General features: G+C 43.2%; 1 protein-coding gene across 7 annotated transcripts in view; it reads left to right on the plus strand.

Annotated features, from left to right (window-relative positions):
* Positions 1-850: 850 nt before the first annotated feature.
* NXPE3 (neurexophilin and PC-esterase domain family member 3) overlaps positions 851-20,673 on the plus strand; it is a 55,271-nt gene continuing 35,448 nt past the window's right edge. For 2 of the 7 annotated variants that reach the window (XM_061427011.1, XM_061427025.1), the window contains exons 1-4: positions 851-942; positions 5,089-5,189; positions 10,002-10,079; positions 10,766-10,936. In XM_061427011.1, the coding sequence (XP_061282995.1) occupies positions 10,844-10,936 (93 nt within the window). In that variant the 5' untranslated portion in view covers positions 851-942; positions 5,089-5,189; positions 10,002-10,079; positions 10,766-10,843. Of the gene's footprint in view, positions 943-1,415; positions 1,504-5,088; positions 5,190-10,001; positions 10,080-10,765; positions 10,937-20,673 lie in introns of those variants that run through there. The other 5 variants (XM_061427002.1, XM_061427023.1, XM_061427014.1 and 2 more) reach the window with 4 other exon arrangements.

The following is a 20,673-nucleotide window of genomic DNA, read 5'->3' on the forward strand; positions in this document are numbered from 1 at the left end:
CCTCCTTTTATTTCAGTCATATGGGTCACTCATGCATACAGGCCTGCTTTGAAAACTTCTGAATCAGCACATAGAGTCCATTGTGGTCAGTAAATATCAAATATTTTGACCTTGAGACCACAGTCTGGGCAGTCTGCTTTTGGAGCCTGCCTTTTGCTGGGATGAACTGGGTTAACACCACAGCCCTGTGCTTCTAGCCCTGAGGAATACAGCGCAGCCCCGCCATCCCTTCAGCTTTCTTGAGCAATTGCTTCTGTCTTCGAAGTACTCCTTTCAGTTCCTGAATTTCACATAGTTGCTGCGGACGTTTTATGGCTTAGAAGAAAGTCCAAAATAGGATTAAGTGGTTTTTCGGTGGGGGTGGTGGTGGTGGTTAGTATTCAGGCCTTTTTGCTAGGTCACGTACAAGGAGAATAAAAGCAACGGGGTTGTTTTCAAGGATAAGAAAATACGTCCAAGTAAGGAAAGATTCAAGGACCAGCCTGTTCTGTGCTCGAGCTTGGCAGACCCATACAGGGAACAAAACATTGCGCCACTGAGAGGAAAGACGGCCCAAGTAGGGGCATCTCCAGTTGTTCCCTGGGACACTCTGATGTCCGAAGGCGACAGGAGCCGGGTCCCGATAGTGGGCAGAGCTCAGATCAAAGGCGACAGCAGCAGGACGCCCTCGCGAGGGAGAAAAGTTGCACGGAGCTCCGCGGGGGTCAACTCTGCGTCCCGGCTCTGGGCAAAGCTTAGCGCTCCAAGGCCGCGGCTGTCAGTCTGCACTCTCGGCCCCGCCCCTCCCAGAGCTGGACCAATCGCAGCCGGGGGTCGGGGGTGAGGCGACGCAGCGGAGCCAGGAAGCCAGGGCCGGGCGGCCTGGTGCTGCGGCTATTGAGCAGGTTGTCCCGGTCCCGGGCAGCTGGAGAGCGCACGGCGGGAGGCCAGACCTGGATGGAGGTGAGTGCGGGCCTGCGGCTTGTGCTCCAGCGCCGGGATGGGCCCCTGTCGCCCGAGCGAACCACTGCCTGGCTCCTCCCGGACGCCTCTCGGCTGCTAAGACCCTTTTCTCCGCGCTTTGGCTCCGGAGTTCCCGGCCCGATGCAGACGAGCTGCCGCCTCTGAGGTCATGGCTGGGGTACCTGAGCCTGGAACGCGAGCCTCCGGCTGAGTTGGAGCTGGTCCGGAGTAGCTCGAGCAGCAGCCGGTCCCGGGGCGGGGCAGGGCGCGAGCATCTCCATCCTCGGCTTTCTAGACTTGTCGCAATACCCGCGGGAGCAGCCGCAGCGCGGCGGAGCCCAGAGTTGGGGGCAGCTGAAGACCCTTCCCCCTGACACCTTTTCTGAGGGAGTACCGAACACTTGGAGACGGCTCCCTCCTCAGCCCCTAACTCCAGTCTCATCGCTGCTTTGAGCCCACCCTTTTGGCTGGGTGTCCTCTCAGGCGTTGGATTGTTCTGGTTTTACTGTCGTTTTGGGACATCAGATTTAGGTCGCTTGGGTAGAGTGTGACTTTTACAAGGTGAGATGTGGAGACTCAGCCTGGCCTGTCGCTCGTCTCCACTTGATCAAAGACCACTAGGGTGGTGGTAAGAGGGATTCTCAGGCAGGATTTATACAAAATTTATCACTGTAAAATTTCCCTTGTTTTCATTATTTACCCTAGGGGAGGATTGTTGCCGCATTTTCTAAAAATAGAGGCGATGGGTGCCGCTCCTTACTGTGGTTAATTATCTGTTGGAACATCAGCGTGTGTTTGAAGCTGGCGGCACTCCCAGACCGTGATAATCAATTGTCTCACAGAGTAAAACAACACAATGTTCCTCCATAGCGTTTGGGCTCCGCTTTCCTTTGACTGTGTTTAATACGTTCTTTGTGCCTGTTATCCTCAGTCTCTCTGGGCCTGATACAGTGCTATTATTTGTTTCTGAGAAAGGAAACGAAGGGACATATCACTGAAGTAGGGTTGGCTCTCCCCATTGCCCCAGAATCGAATTGTCCTGGAGGGACGATGTAAGTTACAATGGAAACATCATTTCAGAAAGGCCATCCCTGACCAATTTGTACAAATGGCACCCTCTGGCCACTCTGTACCAGTGGTTCCCCTACTTGGCTGTGTATTATAATTATCTGCAGACCCTAAATAAAAAGCTGTTTCTCTGGCTCTACTCCCATGGATTCTGATCCAGTTGATGGGGTGTTGTGCAGGCAATGGTATTTGTATAAGCTTCCAGATGATATTAATGGGCATGCGAGATTAAGGACTACCATGTTTTAATAGCGCATTAAAAACATGCCCTATTTTCTTCTTACAGCATATATAGCTTTGTGACTTATTTGATTTGTGTACTTCTCTGTCCTGTGTTTACCCCCATCGCGGCCACCCTACCCTCGGAGGCGGTGGGGGAGGGGGGGATTATGAAAGCATTAGTGCTGCTTTAAAAGGAGAAGAGAAGGCCTAGGTGAATCAGCATCTTGGGCATGTGAGGTGGGGGTACGTGAAAGAGAAGGGGGTCTGTGGAATGAAATCAGGAAGCAAGTCCTGCAGATGTCTGTCCTTGTGCAGACTTCTGTCCCTGCTTCATTTTTGTTCAAGGATGATCTCATGTGGTCTTGGATGAGTCTCCAGTTTTTTCTCTAGATGGTGCCCTGTTAACTTTCAAAGTCTTACTCAGTACCCTATGAAATACAGCTGTTCTTTGGAGAGTTTGAGCTAGGAGAATTCAATTATAGGTATATTCTGTGTAAATTGTCTTTTGTATGGATGTCCTTGCATTCCAAATTCTAATTCCAGATACTTGCTCTGATAAATACATTTATGTGACTAGCAGGTCAGAGTATTTAGGATGAGGACTGTCCCAGAAACTAGATGTGTGGTTGTTCAATAATATACTGTTTTTGTGAAATGGTTGTCTAAGAACATTCGCCCAGTGTGGAGTTGCTGCCTCATTTTCTTTTTAGTACCAAACTCAGGTATTTCATTTGTGTGACTGACGATTGCAATTCCAAGTAAGATGGGAGTAGAAAGTCAGATGTCATTGTTGTTCAGTTGCCAAGTCATGTCTGACTCTGGGACCCATGAACTGCTGCATGCCAGGCTTCCCTGTCCTTCACCATTTCTTGGAGCTTGCTCAGACTCATGTCCTTTGAGTCGGTGATGCCATCCAACCATCTCCTCCTCTGTCATTCCCTTCTCCTCCTGCCTTCATTTTTTCCCAGCATCAAGGTCTTTTCTAATGAGTCAGCTTTTCCCATCAGGTGGCCAGATTACTGGAGCTTCAGCTTCAGCATCAGTCCTTTCAATGACTATTCAGGGTTGATTTCCTTCAAACCTGATCAAAACTGGTTTGATCTCCTTGCAGTCCAAGGGACTCTCAAGAATCTTTTCCAGCACCACAGTTTGAAAGCATCAATTCTTTGGTGCTCTGCCTTCTTTATGGTCTAACTCTCACATACATAAATGACTACTGCAAAGACCATGCTGCTGCTACTGCTGCTGCTGCTGCTAAATCACTTCAGTCGTGTCCTACTCTTTGCTATCCTATAGACAGCAGCCCACCAGGCTCCTCTGTCCCTGGGATTCTCCAGGCAAGAATACTGGAGTGGATTGCCATTTCCTTCTCCAATGCATGCATACATGCAAAGTCGCTTCAGTCGTGTCCGACTCTGGCGACACCATGGGCAGTAGCCCACCAGGTTCCTCTGTCCACGGGATTGTCTAGGCAAGAATACTGAAGTGGGTTGCCATTTCCTTCTCCCGGAAAGACATAGCCATGACTGTATGGACCTTTGTTGGTAAAGTAATGTCTCTGATTTTTAATACACTGTCTAGGTTTGTCATAGCTTTCCTTGCAAGAAGCAATCGTCTTCTAAATTCTTGGCTGTAGTCACCATCTGCAACAATTTTAGAGCCCAAGGAGAGGAAATCTGTTACTGCTTCCACCTTTTCTCCTTCTACTTGCCATGAAGTGATGGGGCCAGATACCGTGACCTTGATTTTTTTAATATTGAGTTTTAAGCCAGCTTTTCATTACGTTGGGCTTCCTTTGTGACTCAGCTGGTAAAGAATCTGCCTGCAGTGCAGGAGACCTGGGTTTGATCTCTGGGTTGGGAAGATCCCCTGGAGAAGGGAAAGGCTACCCACTCCAGTATTCTGGCCTGGAGAATTCCATGGACAGTCCATGCGGTTGCAAAGAGTCAGACACGACTGAGCGACTTTGACTTTCACTTATTAGGTATCTGACTTCCTAAAGCAGAAGTGGAAGGAAGTCCAATACCTTGGACTAATGGCAGTCGGTATAGGTTTGCCACAGGTCATAAGGAATTTAGTTTGGCACGTAAACAGTCTTAATCAAAATTTGACAAAACAGACCCAGCAGATCATGGATTTTACTTTTGGCTTGTTCTTTGAACATAAATATGAAGCATGAGTAAGTGTGTTCTAACCAAAGTGCTGACGTTGAGAGTCCTCATGGAGTGATCACAACTTTTAGATGTGTCCAGTACCTCTAGCTTTCTCTAGTGGTAGGATGGAGCATTGAAGTGCATGATTATTCTAATCTTTAAGAAAAATAAGGACCTGCTGTATAGCACAGGGAACTCAGTACTCTGTAATGAGTAAAGCCTATATGGGAATGTAAAGCCTATATGTAATGTAAAGCCTTTATGGGAAAAGAATCTTAAAAGGGGTGGGGGTATGTATATGTATAACTGATTCACTTTGCTGTATACCCAAAACTAACATCACATGGTAGATCAACTATACTTCAATAAAATTTAAAAAAAAAAACACAAAAACATATGAAGGTTTTATCTGTGGTTTATATTTTTTCCAATTATATTGCTATTTATAAGGTTTTGACCTTCAGCTCAGATCTGATAGTAATTTTCTCTGTGTAAGTTTGTGATTATAAATAGCCAGGTCTTTTTTTTTTTTTTTTTAGTGCTAGGAAAGGAAATGTTCCTATCCTTATTTTACCCACTACTTTGTCCTGAAATCTTTGTACATCTCTTGCTTTAAAATTGTATTCTTGATTTCAAATATATTTTCCTTTACTTCATTTTCAGTATCTTTAACGTGTGTTTCATGTACTTGTCTCTGTTGCAGCAGGAAGAATGGTATACAAATGAAAAACCTCAATATGTGCTTCAAATATGACGAGAAAAGAATAAGGGCTATCATGATTGAGTTCAGACTTTATACTGAAGGTGAGTAAACCCTAGTTTCTTAGTTTCAAAAAGTAGCTCTTCTTGGGAACTGGAAATTTCCAGAAAAAGAAAAAAGGTAAATTAAACTCAATTATATATTTTTATTTTGGATTTGATCTTGGAAACTTTTTAGAGTCATTCCTATCTAACACTATTTTTCTTACTCAATTCTAAGGCAATTTGAGATACCAAATAATATTTTCCTGCTCTCTTTGCAAATAGATTTCTTGTTATAATGCCTAGGTTTTATATTTGTAGGAAAACCCCAAAAATCTGTTAGAGATTTCTTTTTTCACTTTGGAATCTTTCATTTTAAATTTGTTTTCTTGTATCTGATTTAATGCCTTATTTCTCCTATGGCTCCTTTTTAATTATTACTTTTAGAAACCAGCTTAATTCTTTATATTTGTGACTTATATTTCCTGGCGGAGATGAAGGAGAAAAACAAAACCTGCCCAAAGATGACAACTATCAACATTTTAGTATATGTCTTTTTAAAGAGAGGTCTGGCTAGTACACCTCAGGCTATAGGTGTACAAATGGATCTTGCAGTCTCAGCATTCCACCTACTTGTAGCAGGAAGTAGGTCTTTTCCAGGCGTGACCCTCCATGAGGATTTTCATCAGAAGTCCCTGCCTGTGAGGGGCTTCTTGCATATTTGCATTGCTGCCTATAAGGCCTTTTGTTCCTTTAGCTCCGAGGTCTCCAGGCCTCACCGTCCTTCTGCACCATTGCTGTGCTGCTTCTGACCAGCTTGAGCCATACTGACATCCTTTGGACTCCTGGCCTTCGTGCAGTACATAGACCACAGCTGCAGTGGTACAGCTGAGCTTCTGTGCAGTATCATGTTTGGTCTTCTCCCTCTGGCCATCAGGGAAACCTATGGTTCTCATGGCCAACTCCTTGAGAAGGGTTTCTGCAGAGGAGCAGTTGGGGCCCTGGTGACAGAGTTATTTCCTTTATTTCACAGTCATTTCCTTCCTAGAATTTGCAGGCATTTCAGGGTGGGTAGGTAGCTGGGTCTTGGAGAGGGGCCGGTGTTTTGGGGCCATGAAATGGTTAAGTGCAGTCTTTCATATTACCTGGCGTCTTTGTGGAGGTGGCCAGGTACCGGGGTCCAGCCCCAGTGGATCCAGGAAACTCGAAGCGGGGATGGCGTCAGCAACCAGGATACAATAGAATTAAAGATATAAAGAGTGGTTAAATAAGGATAGCTCAGTAGGAAAATTCAGTGGAGAAAAGAGGCTGAATAACTTGGTTTACGTGGAAAGCCAGTAAAATTCCAAGACAAGGAATTTGCGTCACCTATGTAGGCCACAGGCGTCCTCCCGTTCTCCCGAAGGAGAGGAGACACTAAGGCCTCCCCAGTCAGATCTTAGAAGCCCAGGCATAATTAGTAGGCTTGATGAGCCTCCACACTACAGATGGGAATTCAGCCAGAAGGTGAGAGAAAGAACGACATGGGGAGACCAAGCTTCAGTGAACAAGGCCCGCGCTTTATTTTCCAAAGTAGTTTTTATACCTTAAGTTGTGCATAGAGGATAATGGGGGAAGGTCAGCAGTCCTTGATCCTTATCGAAGCCAGGCTTTCCAACTTATCATATGCAAAAGTTTAGATGATTTACATCATCTTCTGGCCAGGGGGCCTGTTAACATTTTATGACCCTTTCTTCAGAAAACTTATTTTTCTCTAAAGGTGATTATTCTAAAGTCAAGCGCCACCCTCCAAAAGCATTAGATAAAGTTGCATTCCTATAGGGCAAAGGTGTGGTGGGCTATAACAAGAAAAGAATTAACTCAAGGGTCCAAGGTTACAAATATTAAAGCTACTACTTATATTCCTATACACCGATTATATTAATCAATACACTCCCAGAGACACAGTAGGTAAGGGATATGGAAACTTAGCAGCAAACATTGGCCCAACAAGTGAAAAACCCTTCATCAATACAATTTCTAATCAATCTTTAACTGCTCAAAGGAATCTGTATTTAGACAGTTTAGAACTTCTCATGCCTCTCATGGTTGGGAGGCTGTGAACAATCACATGTGGCCAGAAGAACCTGTTCAGGCAGGCTAGAGGACTTCCAAAGGAGTTTGTAGGTTGAAACACTCTTGTCACGCCCAAGAACTTTATTAACTGGAGCTGTAAGTTAACTCTTCTTTTTCAGAGAGAGGTGGTGGGGGACAGCCCCCCATAAAGTCAGAGGTGTAGGTGAGAACACAAAGCAGTAAAGTAGGCAGACTCTGGTTTTGGGGGTAGGTGCTCGAGAATTTCCAGGGGGACTCCTGAGGCTCGATCCCGCCTTTGTGTATGCCGAGCCTCCTTCCTCATGACCTTTGCCACTGTCTGAGTTCCTCACGCTGGCTCCCGGCAGCCAGGAGTGCGAGATTTCTTTCTCTTTAATATAGGAGGGAAATACCTTTTACCTACTATGAGTGTAAGCTTTGCCAGGAGGATTTCTGGCACTTAGTACAGTGTGCAATACAGAGTTGTTGTTTAGTTGCTCAGTTGTGTCTGACTCTTTGTGACTTCATGGCCTGTAGCCACCAGGTTCCTCTGTCCATGGGATTTCCGAGGCAAGAAAACTGGAGTGGGTTGCCATTTCCTTCTCTAGGTGATCTTCCTGACCCATGGATCAAACCCGTGACTCCTGCATTGGCAGGTGGATTCTTTACCACTGAGCTACCAGGGAAGCCCCAGGCCTCTGTAATTATTCATTGTGTGGATTGTTGAATCAACATATATCATGCAAAGAGCTGAGTACTGGGAAGGAATCCAAAAGTATGGTACATTGTTATCTTTAAGTTGCTTTTTTTTTTGATATATAGTTTGTTTTTTTTTTCAATATAATCTTTATTGGTATAGTTGGGGAGACTAGAAATACATACAAATATAGAGATCAGCTGAGAAGTGGAAAAAGTAAGTGCTGTGGGAATTCTCAGGATGGAAAGCATATTGGAATAGCTTAGCCTCATTTCCTTTATGACGCTGGGGTGAGGAAGGGTTGTTGTCTGTCCTTGTGGTGTGGGAATGGGAACAGATTAGATCAAAGGAGTAGGGGAGTGAGGGAAGAGGGGGCTTGCCAGGTCCAACACAAAAGGGGGGAGTGTTGGTGCAGCTGAGGTATCCTGAGGCCCTCTGCACTGAGATTATGCACCCTCTTCACCTTGACCTCTCTACCCCGCTTTCCATGGAAATCGTCACTAGGAACAAAATACTACCATCTTCACTGCTTACCTATATCATAATAGCAACTGGGGAGAGTATTTTAAAAATGATTACATGGAAGAAGAGTAAGGAGCAGCCTACTCTCAAGTCCTCTGCCTTCAGCAGGTGTGATGAAGGATTAGGGTGACCTGTTACTCCTCAGGCTTAGCTTTCATCTCCTGCATCTTTAGGGCAGGTGTCTTTCCTCTTGTGCCTTGTTACTCAACTGAGGGGGCATCAGGCCTGCCTGTGGGGTAGGAGAGCCAGAAACCCAAAGGGTGTTTGCTGTCTCTTGACATACAGAGGGATGGCATTCCTGTTTTCCAGAGGTTATCAGAATGGTTTGCACCTAATCCCAAAACTCCTTATAAAATCACAGGTTTTCCTCTTGTTGTTGTTGATTCATTAAGTCATGTCCAACTCTTTGCAACCTCATGAACTATAGCCTACCAGGCTCCTCTGTCTATGGAATTTCCCAGACAAAGAACACTGGAGTGGGTTGCTATTTCCTTCTCCAGGGTATCTTCCCAACCCAGGGATTGAACCCAGGTCTCCTGCATTAGCAGACATATTCTTTACCACTGAGCCACGAGGGAAGCCCATAATTACCCTAGTAATCTTGAGAGTCCCTTGGCCTGCAAAAAGATCCAACAAGTCCATCTTAAAAGAGATCAGTCCTGGGTGTTCATTGAAAGGACTGATGTTGAAGCTGAAACTCCAATACTTTGGCCACCTGATGTGAAGAGCTGACCCATTAGAAAAGACCCTAGTGCTGGGAAAGATTGAGGGCAGGAGGAGAAGGGGATGACAGAGGATGAGATGGTTGGATGGCATCACTGACTCAATGGATGTGGGTTTGGGTGGACTCCAGGAGTTGGTGATGGACAGGGAGGCCTGGCGAGCTGCAGTTCATGAGGTAGCAAAGAGTCAGACACAACTGAGCGACTGAACTGAACTGAATGTAATAAAGTTTAAACTGTAAAGGAAGGGAAGTTATTTATTTAGACCTCTTTAGAAAATTAACACGTGAATTTTGTAATTTCTAAGAATCTGAAGATGTTCTTCTTTGCTCTCTTAAAAGTTAAAACATAAATAGGAAGCAGGAGAAGTATCTCTATTTACATGAAAACCTGGAGCTGGGTTTGAGTAAATTGTCCAAATGTGGAGTAGTTCCTACTGTGCTCTGGCTGTTTGCTTTCTCTTATGACTCTGGGCCTTGGATAAGGTTAAGGAAGAGGAAATACAGTGTTTTTCGTTTTACTCCACCCTAAGCTGTCGTAATTGGTGATCTGTTTGCTCATCTCTCCTCTTTGAAGGAATCCTTTGGAGAAAAATGTGCTTTTTAAATCCATACCAGTTGCTCTTCTATACAAAGAACTCTTAACGAAACTAAACAGAATAGAAGAAGATCAAACTGAAAGCTCATCTGCATCTCAGAAAAGCATAGACATGGAGTTTTTTTAATTTTTTATTGAAGGATAATTGCTTTACAGAATTTTGTTGTTTTCTGTCAAACCTCAACATGAATCAGCCATAGGTATACATATATGCCCTCTCTTTTGAACCTCCCTCCCATCTCTCTCCCCATCCCACCCCTCTAGGTTGATACAGAGGCCCTGTTTGAGTTTCCTGAGCAATACAGCAAATTCCTGTTGGCTATCTCATTTACATATGGTAATGTAAGTTTCCATGTTACTTTTTCCATACATCTCACCCTCCCCTCTCCCCATGTCCACAAGTCTATTCTCCATGTCTGTTTCTCCTTTGTTGCCCTGTAAATAAATTGTTCAGTACCATTTTTCTAGATTCCATATATATGCATTAGAATACGATATTTCTCTTTCTCTTTCTGACTGACTTCACTCTGTATAATAGGTTCTAGGTTCATCTACCTCATTAGAACTGACTCAAAGCTGTTCCTTTTTATGGCTGAGTAATATTCCATTGGCTGTGTATATGTACCGTGACTACTTCATCCATTCATCTGTCAGTGGACATCTAGGTTGCTTCCATGTTCTAGCTATTGTAAATAGTGCTGCAGTGAACAATGGGATACATGTGTCTTTTTCAATTTTGGTTTCCTCAGGGTATAAGCCTAGGAGTGGGGTTGCTGGGTCATATGGTGGTTTTACTCCTAGTTTTTTAAGGAATCTCCATACCGTCTTCCATAGGGGCTGTACCAATTTACATTCCCACCATCAGTGCAAGAGGGTCCCCTTTTCTCCACACCCTCTCCAGCATTTATTGTTTGTAGACTTTTTGGTGAGGGCCATTCTGACTGGTGTGAGGTGATATCTCATTGTAGTTTTGATTTGCATTTCTCTAATAACGAGCAATGTTGAGCATCTTTTCATGTGTTTGTTAGCCATCTGTAAAGACATGGAGTTTTGAGCAGTGAAAGGAGCCATGGGTCGGCCATGGGTGATCAAGACACAGCCAGACAATGTGGATCAACTTCGTCAAACTACGGCTGTTCTGCTGTCTGCTTGCAGTGTTGATGGTGGTGGTGCTGGTCGTCAACGTTACTCAGGTAGAGGTGAGTCCTCAGCATGCTTCTTCATAACTAAGGGAACCACATCAGGGGATTTGGGGCTAATGAGTCTGGAAAATATTGATCATCAGGAAACTAATCCTGGTCACAGTTCTTGTTTTCATTTATTCAGTAAGTATTTGAGTGCCTTCAGTGGTTGTATACTGTGCTAGTCACCAAGGGTGCAGTGATTTCTTCACTCTGGAGCTCATATTCTAAATGTGCATGGGAGAAAATATGAGTTATAAGTAAGCATAAAATATAATAATAAATGATAATTAGAAATTGTGAGAAGTATTGTAGAGAAAAGAAAGTGGGTTACTGTGTTGCTGTTCAGCTGCTCAGTCATGCCCCACTCTTTGTGACCCCATGGACTGCAGCATGCCAGGCTTCTCTGTCCTTCAGCATCTCCCAGAGCTTGCTTAAACTCATCTCCATTGCGTCATTGATGCCATCCAACCATCTCATCCTCTGTCATCCCCTTCTCCTCCTGCCTTCAATCTTTCCCAGCATCAAGGTCTTTTCTAATGAGTCAGTTCTTCACATCAGGTGGCCAAAGTATTGGAGCTTCAGCTTCAGCATCAGTCCTTGCAATGAATATTCAGGATTGATTTCCTTTAGGATTGACTGGTTTGATCTCCTTGCATCCAAGGGACTCTCAGTAGTCTTTTCCAACACTACAGTTCAGTAGCTTTAGAATAATGAAAGAAAGCCTTTCAAGGAGGGGACCTTTCATCTGACTCCTGGCAAAAAACTGAAGGAGATTTTCAGGGGATGGAGTTCATGGTGAGTGTTATAAAGACTGTGTGTGGCTCTCAAGGCAGGGACCACATATTATGGAACCCTTACAGTGCCTGGTGCCAAGAAGGTATTTAGTAATAGTCCCCTTTCCCCTTCTCTTCTAAAAATTCCCTTCATGAACTCACATACACTGAAATTTATGGAGTATTTCCTATCTAAAATCATGCTGTTCTTTTAATTTTGTTGGCTTGTGGTGCTTCTCAGGTGACAGGTCCAAGTTAATTCTGGTATCTCTTTGCTCTTTGCTGTGCACTGACTGACTGTCCAGCATCCCGGCCCTGCAGGAGTTCAGGTTATACTGTTCTCTTTTATCCTTTCAGATGTTTCTTTCCCCAGTCTCCAGGAGTTTGCTTACGCACATATGCTCTTTAGTACTCTGCTGAATACTTATTTAGGACTCTCTGCAGATCTCCTGAGTTCCTTTGTGTGTAGCTCTCTTCTCCTGTTACTGTCCTATGGGTTCTAATCGGCTGTAAGACTCTCAGCTCCATCTCCTCAATTTAGGGGGTTCACCAGGCTCCTGCTGGGTTCTGTCTCATACTGCTGCAGCCTGGAGATGCTCTCAGGGCTGTCAGCAGAGGGCAAACACTCACAGGAATCATTTTCTATATTTCCCATCTTTCAGGTTGTCAGCAAAGGGCAATCAATCATGGGAATCATTTCCTCTATTTCCCATCTTTCAGGCATCATTTCTTTTGTTGTATAACGTGCTGTGTCTGGAGAACCACTGTTTCAGGTGGAAGAGTAAATCTCACCATTTCTCTGTCTTGGTTGCAAGCAGAAGTCTAGGAGACTTGAAACTGAAGGGAAAGACTTAATAGAGAAGCTGGAGAGAAGAAGGTTCAGTGGACAAAGGGGAGCTGGAGAGGATGGGACCTAGAGCACAGACAGAGCACATAATGATATAGGATGAGGGACACGTTTCATAGTATGTGTTCTTGTTATCATTTTATTATTAGTTATGTAGGGGGAGGTGTGCTCCTTCCTCTGATGTAAGAGGGAAAATTGTCATAATGGGTGGTAATGTGGATATGTCTACTGCTGGAAGGTGAAACATTGAGGGAGTTCTTGTCTAGACGGGAGGTGGAAGGTGGGAGGAAGGTGGTGCCCAGAAGACTGGTACAGATGGGCTTGAAAGAATGGGAGTGGGGGATGGAGCTTGATCCTGCAGGATGATAGAGGGACAGTGACTTTCCGGATCACATGTGTGCGTGGTGCTTATCTGCACTGATTTTGTGAGGGTGTGTATTTTACTGCATTCAACAGTCTGGGTGTAAGAATAGAGAAGATGGTTGTATATTATGAGGTCTAGGATGGCTGGGAGGTAGGAAAAGGGAGAAGGAGAGACTTGAGAGGGTAAGCCATTCATTTGTGGGTGCTCAGGCCTGTCCAACTCTCTGTGACCCCATGGAGTGCAGCCCTCCAGGCTTCTCTGTCTATGGAATTTTCCAGGCAAGAATACTAGAATGGGTTGCCATTTCCTACTCCATGGGTAAGCCATAGTTCACATCATTAATGTTATTGCAGTCAGGAAGGAATGTTAGGAATTATTGTTAGAAACCCTCTTAATAGTCCTGCTGTGGTTCTTAGAAACTTTTGGAAAATGTCCACTAACAGCTCCAACTGTCTGCATGAACACAAACCAAACAATAATGGAGAAGGGAGGTGGCAAGTAAGAAATGATATAGGACAGTTTTGATATTAAAAATTATATAAACAGATCTTTTTGTGGAGTGTGGTAAAACACTTTGCCTTGTCTAAAGATGTCATCTTGTCCAGGCTGAGAATATTGTCATGACTTTTAAACCATTCAGTTTATTTCTGTGACATTAATAGTTAAAGAAGCCTGGGGTGTGGGGTGGGGAGTGGGAAAGGCTTGAACCTTGGCCGTCTGCCATCCCTTAATCCCTGGTCCATCCTAGGCTTCTGATTGTGACTGTTCTTTGCTTGCAATTAGAGTATCTGAGCATTTTCTAAAAAGTACAGACTCAATTTTAATTAAAAATATCACATAAGAAAATTAGCCATTACAGTGATGAGGGGAGAAAAAGCATTTTCAAATGTGCCACATTCAGAGCTGGTTAAGATAAATGAAACAAACAAATACTGAATGCAGCAAATAATCTTTCCATTGGTAACAGGTCTCCTTCACGTTTTTGTTTTTGCATCTCACTCTCAAGTTAGTCTTCTTTATATTGTATATATGGAGTGTTTTGCAGTTTAAGAATGAAATATTTCCTTTGTCACAACTATTACATTTTTATTTATTTTTCCAACATAAAATGTGATTAGATACTTTAAACTCTTCAACTTCTGAAACATTAATAAATATTTATTGAATGAAAGTTGAATACATTAAAAATAATTCATGGGGCTTTTGAAAAATGCAAATCCTAAGACTTCTTGTCTGCTCCATTTCAGGTGTATCACAACACAATACCCACATTTCCTAAGATATGGTCAAATTCAGTTATATAAGTAAAGGAACAAATGAAATCCACAAACAAGCAAAACCCCTCTAGTTAGATGATTTTGAATAGAACAACTACTATAGTAAATTCACAGATTTCTGAATTTCTAAAAGTCTCTGAATGTCACATTGGTATAAATGGTAGGCTGAATAAGGCCCCCAAAGACGTCAGTGTTTGAATTTCCAGAACCTATGAATATGTTGTCTAATAAAAGGACTTTGCAGACAAGTTGCAGTTAAGGTTCTTGAGGCAGGGATATTATTCAGGATTATTTGGGTGGGCCCACTATAATCATGTGGGTCTTTATAAGAGAATGGCAGAAAGGTAGATATGGTATGATACATAGATATAATAATCTACCTGGATATTAGATATAAGAGTGATGTAGGTAGAAACCATGCTCTCCTGGCAGAAAGATAGATTTGATATGATAGGTAGATATGATAATCTACCTGAATATTAGATATTAGAGTGGATATTAGAGTGATGTAGGTAGAAACCATCCTCTCATATCATATATGAGAAGGAAGTATATGTTTTGATATCTAGCAAAAGATTGTAGGGAGAATTCCGTGTCATTTTTCTGATAAACTCTTATTGAGTATTGGCTATATTTGTTTGTTTTTTCCTTATTTATTGATATTTTAAACATATATGTTTTCTGATTATGAAAACAGTACCAGTGTTTTAGGGCTTTTGGCTGCAAGTAAAGAAAGCTGGTTCAATCTGGTTTTAATATTAAGGAATAATATTCATTTAGAATAGAAGTCGGGAGGTAGGTTGGGCATAGTTTAGGCTCCATTTCTCTGTAAGTCTCTCTGCTGTGTCCTCCTTCATGCATTATCTATGGCATCCACTTTCATGGTTGGATTTTACGTTTTTACACAGCAGCAGGTAGTTGCTTTCTTACACATGTCCAGCTTGAGATACAGTTTTTTTCATTGGCAGGTAAAATCAGAGAGCTGTTCCCAGAGTACTGGTGATGTCTGGATTTGGATGCATGCATCCCTCAGAATCCTCCAGCAGCTTTTCATGGAATACAACTGGGTCACAGGCCCATTCCTGAATCAGTCGCTTGGAATTATCCTTTGAACAGTCAGGCCCTGAACTGACAAGTCAGTAAATCGCAGTGCAATGAATGAGGGATGGGCAAGCATAGGGTTCACTTTGGTCCACACCTTACAGCGGCTCCAGGAATGACTGCTGGTGTTTCCTCTGGGCTCTGAATTTTAAAATTTGGCAGACCTTGAAGTTGTCCTTGGCACTGACCTAAAACAGAGTTATCATTTAGGAAAGTTAAGCGAATTGACCTTTTCGCAGTCTTTTGTATTCATCCGTTTTGGCTGCACTGGGTCCGTAGCTGAGGCTTGAGGCATCGTCAGTCTTCGTTGTGGCATGTGGTATCTTTAGTTGTAGTTTGTGGGATCTAGTTCCCCGACAAGGGACTGAATCTGCTCTCCCCTGCATTGGGAGCTTGGAGTCTTAGCCCCTGGACCACTATAGAAGTCTCTCTTTTTAAGTAAAATCCAGGTGACTTGGGCTTCCCTGGTGGCTCAGACAGTAAGGAGTCTGCCTGCAATGCAGGAGACCCACGTGTGATCCCTGGGTCAGGGGAGAAGGAAATGGCAACCCACTCCAGTATTCTTTGCCTCGAGAATCCTACGGACAGAGGAACCTGGCAGGCTACAGTCCATGAGGTCACAAGAGTTGGACATGACTGAGTGACTAGGACTTTCACATTTCAGGTGAGTAGCACCAAGTGTATGGTGATTCTTGGATTGGGCTGCATGGGTCATTTTTCTGGTCTTGAATTAGTAGCTTATGGCTACCCAAGGAACAAGAGTGACTGTGGGAGAGGAAAAGAGGAAAAACAAAGGAGAAGGGGACATGGTTTGGTCCTTAGTGTTTTGTCATGGCCTCACAAGAACTAAAAAGGAAAGGGAGGTGGGAATATTTCCTAAAAGATAATCAAAAGGTAAGGGAACTTCTCCTGTTTTTAAAAAGTTGAGATATAATTGGCAGACGAATGGATAAGAAAGCTGTGGTACATATACACAATGGAATATTACTCAGCCATTAAAAAGAATGCATTTGAATCAGTTCTAATGAGGTGGATGAAACTGGAGCCTATTATACAGAGTGAAGTAAGTCAGAAGGAAAAACACCAATACAGTATATTAAAGCATATATCTGGAATTTAGAAAGATGGTAATGATGACCCTATATGCGAGACAGCAAAAGAGACATAGATGTAAAGAACAGACTTTTGAACTCTGTGGAAGAAGGCAAGGGTGGGATGGTTTGAGACAATAGCACTGAAACATGTTTATTATCATATGTGAAATAGATCGCCAGTCCAGGTTCGATGCATGAGACAGGGTACTCAGGGCTGGTGCACTGGGATGACCCAGAGGGATGGGATGGGGAGGGAGGTGGGAGGGGGGTTTGGATGGGGAACACATGTACACCCATGGTTGATTCATGTCAATGTATGGCAAAAACCGCTACAGTATTGTAATTAGCCTCCAATTAAAATAAATTAATTAATTAAAAAAGAATAAAAGACCTGCAATTTAAAAAATTGAGATATAATTTACATATAATGTTGTGTAAGTTTAAGGTGTACAATGTGTTGATTTGATACATTTGTATATTGCAATATGATTATCAATACAGTGTTAGCTAGCACTTCTTTCATGTCACTTAATTACCATTTCTTTTAGGTTGAGAACAGTTAAGATCTTGTCTCTTAGCAGCTTTGAAGTTTATTACATACACTTACTTACAGTAATACAGTAATACAGTTTTGTTGCCTATTGTCACTATGCTATCCCTTCCATCTCCAGGATTTATTTATATACCTGTTGCAAGTTTGTACCCTTAAACAATGTCTACCCAATTTCCCCATTCCCTAGCTTCTGGTAGTCACCATTCTATGTTTTTATGAGTTCAGTTTTTATTAAAAACCCTTGATTCCATTCACACACACTGCACTCCCCCACCGCCCCCCACCACACTGCCTTATAGGATCTTAGTTCCCCAAGCAGTAATCAAACCCAGGTTTCTGTTTAGAAATTCACTGAGAGCCGAATGGGCATTCTTTTATAGTTTACAATATTTTTTCCTTTGGCTGCTTTTTTAGGATTTTCTTTTTATACTTGTTTTTTGACAGTTTCACTATAATGTGTCTTGGAGAAGATCTTTTTGCATAGAGATAATAGGGTGATCTATTAGATTTTTGAGTTTGGTTGTCAAAGTATATCCCTAGGTTTGGGAAGTTCTCAACTATTGTTTCTTTAAATAATCTCTCTGCCCTCCCTTTTCCCTCTCTCAAACCATGATTATTCTAATATTTGTACACATGGTGGCATCACATAGAACATGTAGGCTTTCTATGCTCTTTTTCATTCTTTTTTCTCTTGTGTTCTCTTCTGATTGGGCTGTTTCAGAGTTCCTGCTCCCTTATTCAGTCTTCCATTTGATCTTTCTGTTATAGATGCTCTTTATTGCATTTTTCATTTTATTCATTGAATTTTTCAGCTCCAGAATTTCCATTTGCTTCTTTATGATTTCTTTCTCTGTAAATTTCTGATTTTATTCATGTATTTTTTTTATTTGTCTTTGTTGTGATATAGCCCATTGAGTTTCCCTGAAGAGCTATTTTGAATTCTTTTTTTTTTTTTTTAATTTTATCTATTTATTCTTGGCTGTGCTGGTCTTTGTTGCTGCTTTTCTCTAGTCGGGGAGAATGGGGCCACTCTTTAGTTGTGGTGCGTGAGCTTCTCACTGCAGGGACTTCTCCTGTTGCGGAGCACTGGCTCTTGGCATGCAGATTTCAGTAGTTGTAGCTCCTGGGCTCTATAGAGCGCAGGCTCAGAAGTTGTAGTGCACGGGCTTAGTTGCCCTGTGGCATGTGGGATCTTCCTGGATCAGGGATCAAACCTGCATCTCCTGCATTGGCAGGCAGACTCTTCTGAGCCACCAGGGAAGCCCAGCTATTTTGAATTCTTTATCAAAGGCTGAATTCTGTGCCTTTGAGCATGGTTATTGGAGGATGATTGTTAGTTTTCTGTGATGACATGTTTCCGTGATTCCTTATGTTCCTTGTGCATTTGCATTGCTGCTTTCATGCTTGAAGTAGCAGACATCTGCTGCTGTCTTACTGGTTCCCTTCAGGTGGGGTAAGATGTTCATCAGTCCTGTTTTAGCTGTCTATTTTGCTTGCCCTCACATGGGTACACTTGCTTTCCACATCTTGCTTCTTGTGACACAATTCTTAAGCTTTTCTTAAGACCCACCAGGCTAGCCGCTGTTAACCTTTTGTTTTCCAGAAAGAGGAAGTATAGCTTAAATTTGTGTTTCTCTCTTGCCCAGAAAAACTGATCTGTTTTTCTGATAGTGTTCTGTTTAGCAGAGTCTCACTTGCTGCCTCATTTGGCAGCATACACAAGGAGCTGCTGGCTCCAGAGTGTGCGGAGGTGTGGGTTTAGCACACAGGGCACTGGGGGTGCCTGTGGGCTCTGTTGCAAGACTGTTGGGTGAGGCATTAGGCTTGTGGGCGGACTTCCTGCCAAACTCCTGAGCACACTTAGCAGGAACTGTGTCCCTTCAGTGACCTTTGATGTTCTTACCTGCCTCTTTCCTGAACCCCTCCCTCCCTGGGGTCATGGAGGTCCCCCTTTAGTACTCGGGGAGCTGCTGAATTAAATGGGTTTCTCTCACAGCGGGGGTTAGTGGGCACTAACTGGTCACTCTCCTCATCCCTCTTGGATGAGGACGCTGCTGGGTGCTACAGCCTTGGGGGCTGGGGGAGGGGCAGTGCTGGCGAAGTTCCTCTTACCCTCTCAGTTTCATCCAAACTTGTATTTTTTCTTTCTTTCTGGAATTTCTCTTTGGGAAGGCTGAATCCATTGGTATTTTCCTGGGTCACCACTCTCCAGGTTGTCCCTGACTGTGGCCAAGCAGGATTGGGACAGGTCCACTGGCTGTGCTGACAGCACCGAGGTTTATCTGCCTGTTACTAGATACGCACATGGGCGAGACTGCACCTAGGCCCTGCGCATGTGGAGCTGGATCCCACGATTCCCACAGAGGCAATTTTGTTTTTGGGTGGGTCCTACATTTGTTGTTAAAAAGGGGGACAAAAATGGAGGAATGTCTTATGCCATGTCATGATGCTGATGTCAACTCTGCTAGGGAAACATTTTCAAAGTCATTATTATCCTTTTTAATAAACAAATAATACTGTGTATTCTTTTAAAATGAAGGAGCCTAATGAAATTCTTCCAATTGAGAGTTTCTGCATGTACATGTAGAATGAAACAGAAAAAGTACAGAATCCAAGAATATCATTAAAAACCCTTCTATATTTGGGGATTATTTTTACCTTGTTTGAGATTATGTTGACCTTGCATAGCATTTTGAAGTGGTTTGGCATGGATGGGGAGCCTGAGGGCTTGTTTGAGTGGTTTGTAATGGGTAATAGGTTGAGAGTAATTCTTGATTTTGTTTTCCTGTTGTTGTTTTCTCTTGCAGTTTAACTTATTGCATAATTTAAGAAGCAGTTTCCTGGGTTAGGTACTAAAAAGGTTCTGCATCTAGTTTCCAATGTGTGTAGGGTACACCATGCAACTCTTGGACACCAGCAGCATGACCTATAGTTCTAATCGGTTCTGACACTATAACTGAGCAGGACCCTGTGGAGCCTTCCTGGACAGACCCCTCCACCTCATGTCCTCTGCCTACTTCGTGTTTGCAGAAAAGTTGTAGTCTTCCAGGCCTTCCCTGACTCACAAAAGTCTGGCCTAAGAATTAATGATTGAAAGGATGTGAACACATAGTGATAGAAGTAACTGCTGGGCCAGGAGAACTGGTAACAGTTTAAACAGTAAATCAGCCACATGGCAGTCAAAGAATTTTTAGTTCCTCCCTGAAATACATGGATAACATGTATAACAATCCAATAAGCATTCCTGAGTTGTTTTACAGATTGCTTAAAACCCCCACCAAATGGAAGAAGTTAACTATTTGATGACCATGGGCTTACTGGAGCCTGAAGATTGATAATGTTAGCCGCTGTGACACCACCCTGCTATCTCACCATCAACCAAGCAGAGAATTTTGTATGAGCTGATAACATCCCCTGTGACTCCCTTCCCCCACTTTGCCTTTAAAAATTCTTCCCTGAAATCCATCTGGGAGTTGGGTGTTTTTGAATATTAGCTGCCCTGGACTCCTAGTCTGGCACCTTACAATAAACACTGCATTTTCCTTCTCCACATTCTATGGCAGTAGATTGGCTTTACTATGAGCAGGCGAGCAGGCCCACGTTTGGTTTGGTATCAACACTATCTGAAGATAGCATCAAATCCCACATGTTAAGGTCTTAGTCCTACAAGACTCCCCCCCAACCCCCTACTTAAGATGCCAGTCACCAATCTAGGTAGTCACCTGTGCTTCTAAATGACTAGC

Source organism: Bos javanicus, chromosome 1 (genome assembly GCF_032452875.1).
Source record: "Bos javanicus breed banteng chromosome 1, ARS-OSU_banteng_1.0, whole genome shotgun sequence".
NCBI lineage: Eukaryota > Metazoa > Chordata > Mammalia > Artiodactyla > Bovidae > Bos > Bos javanicus.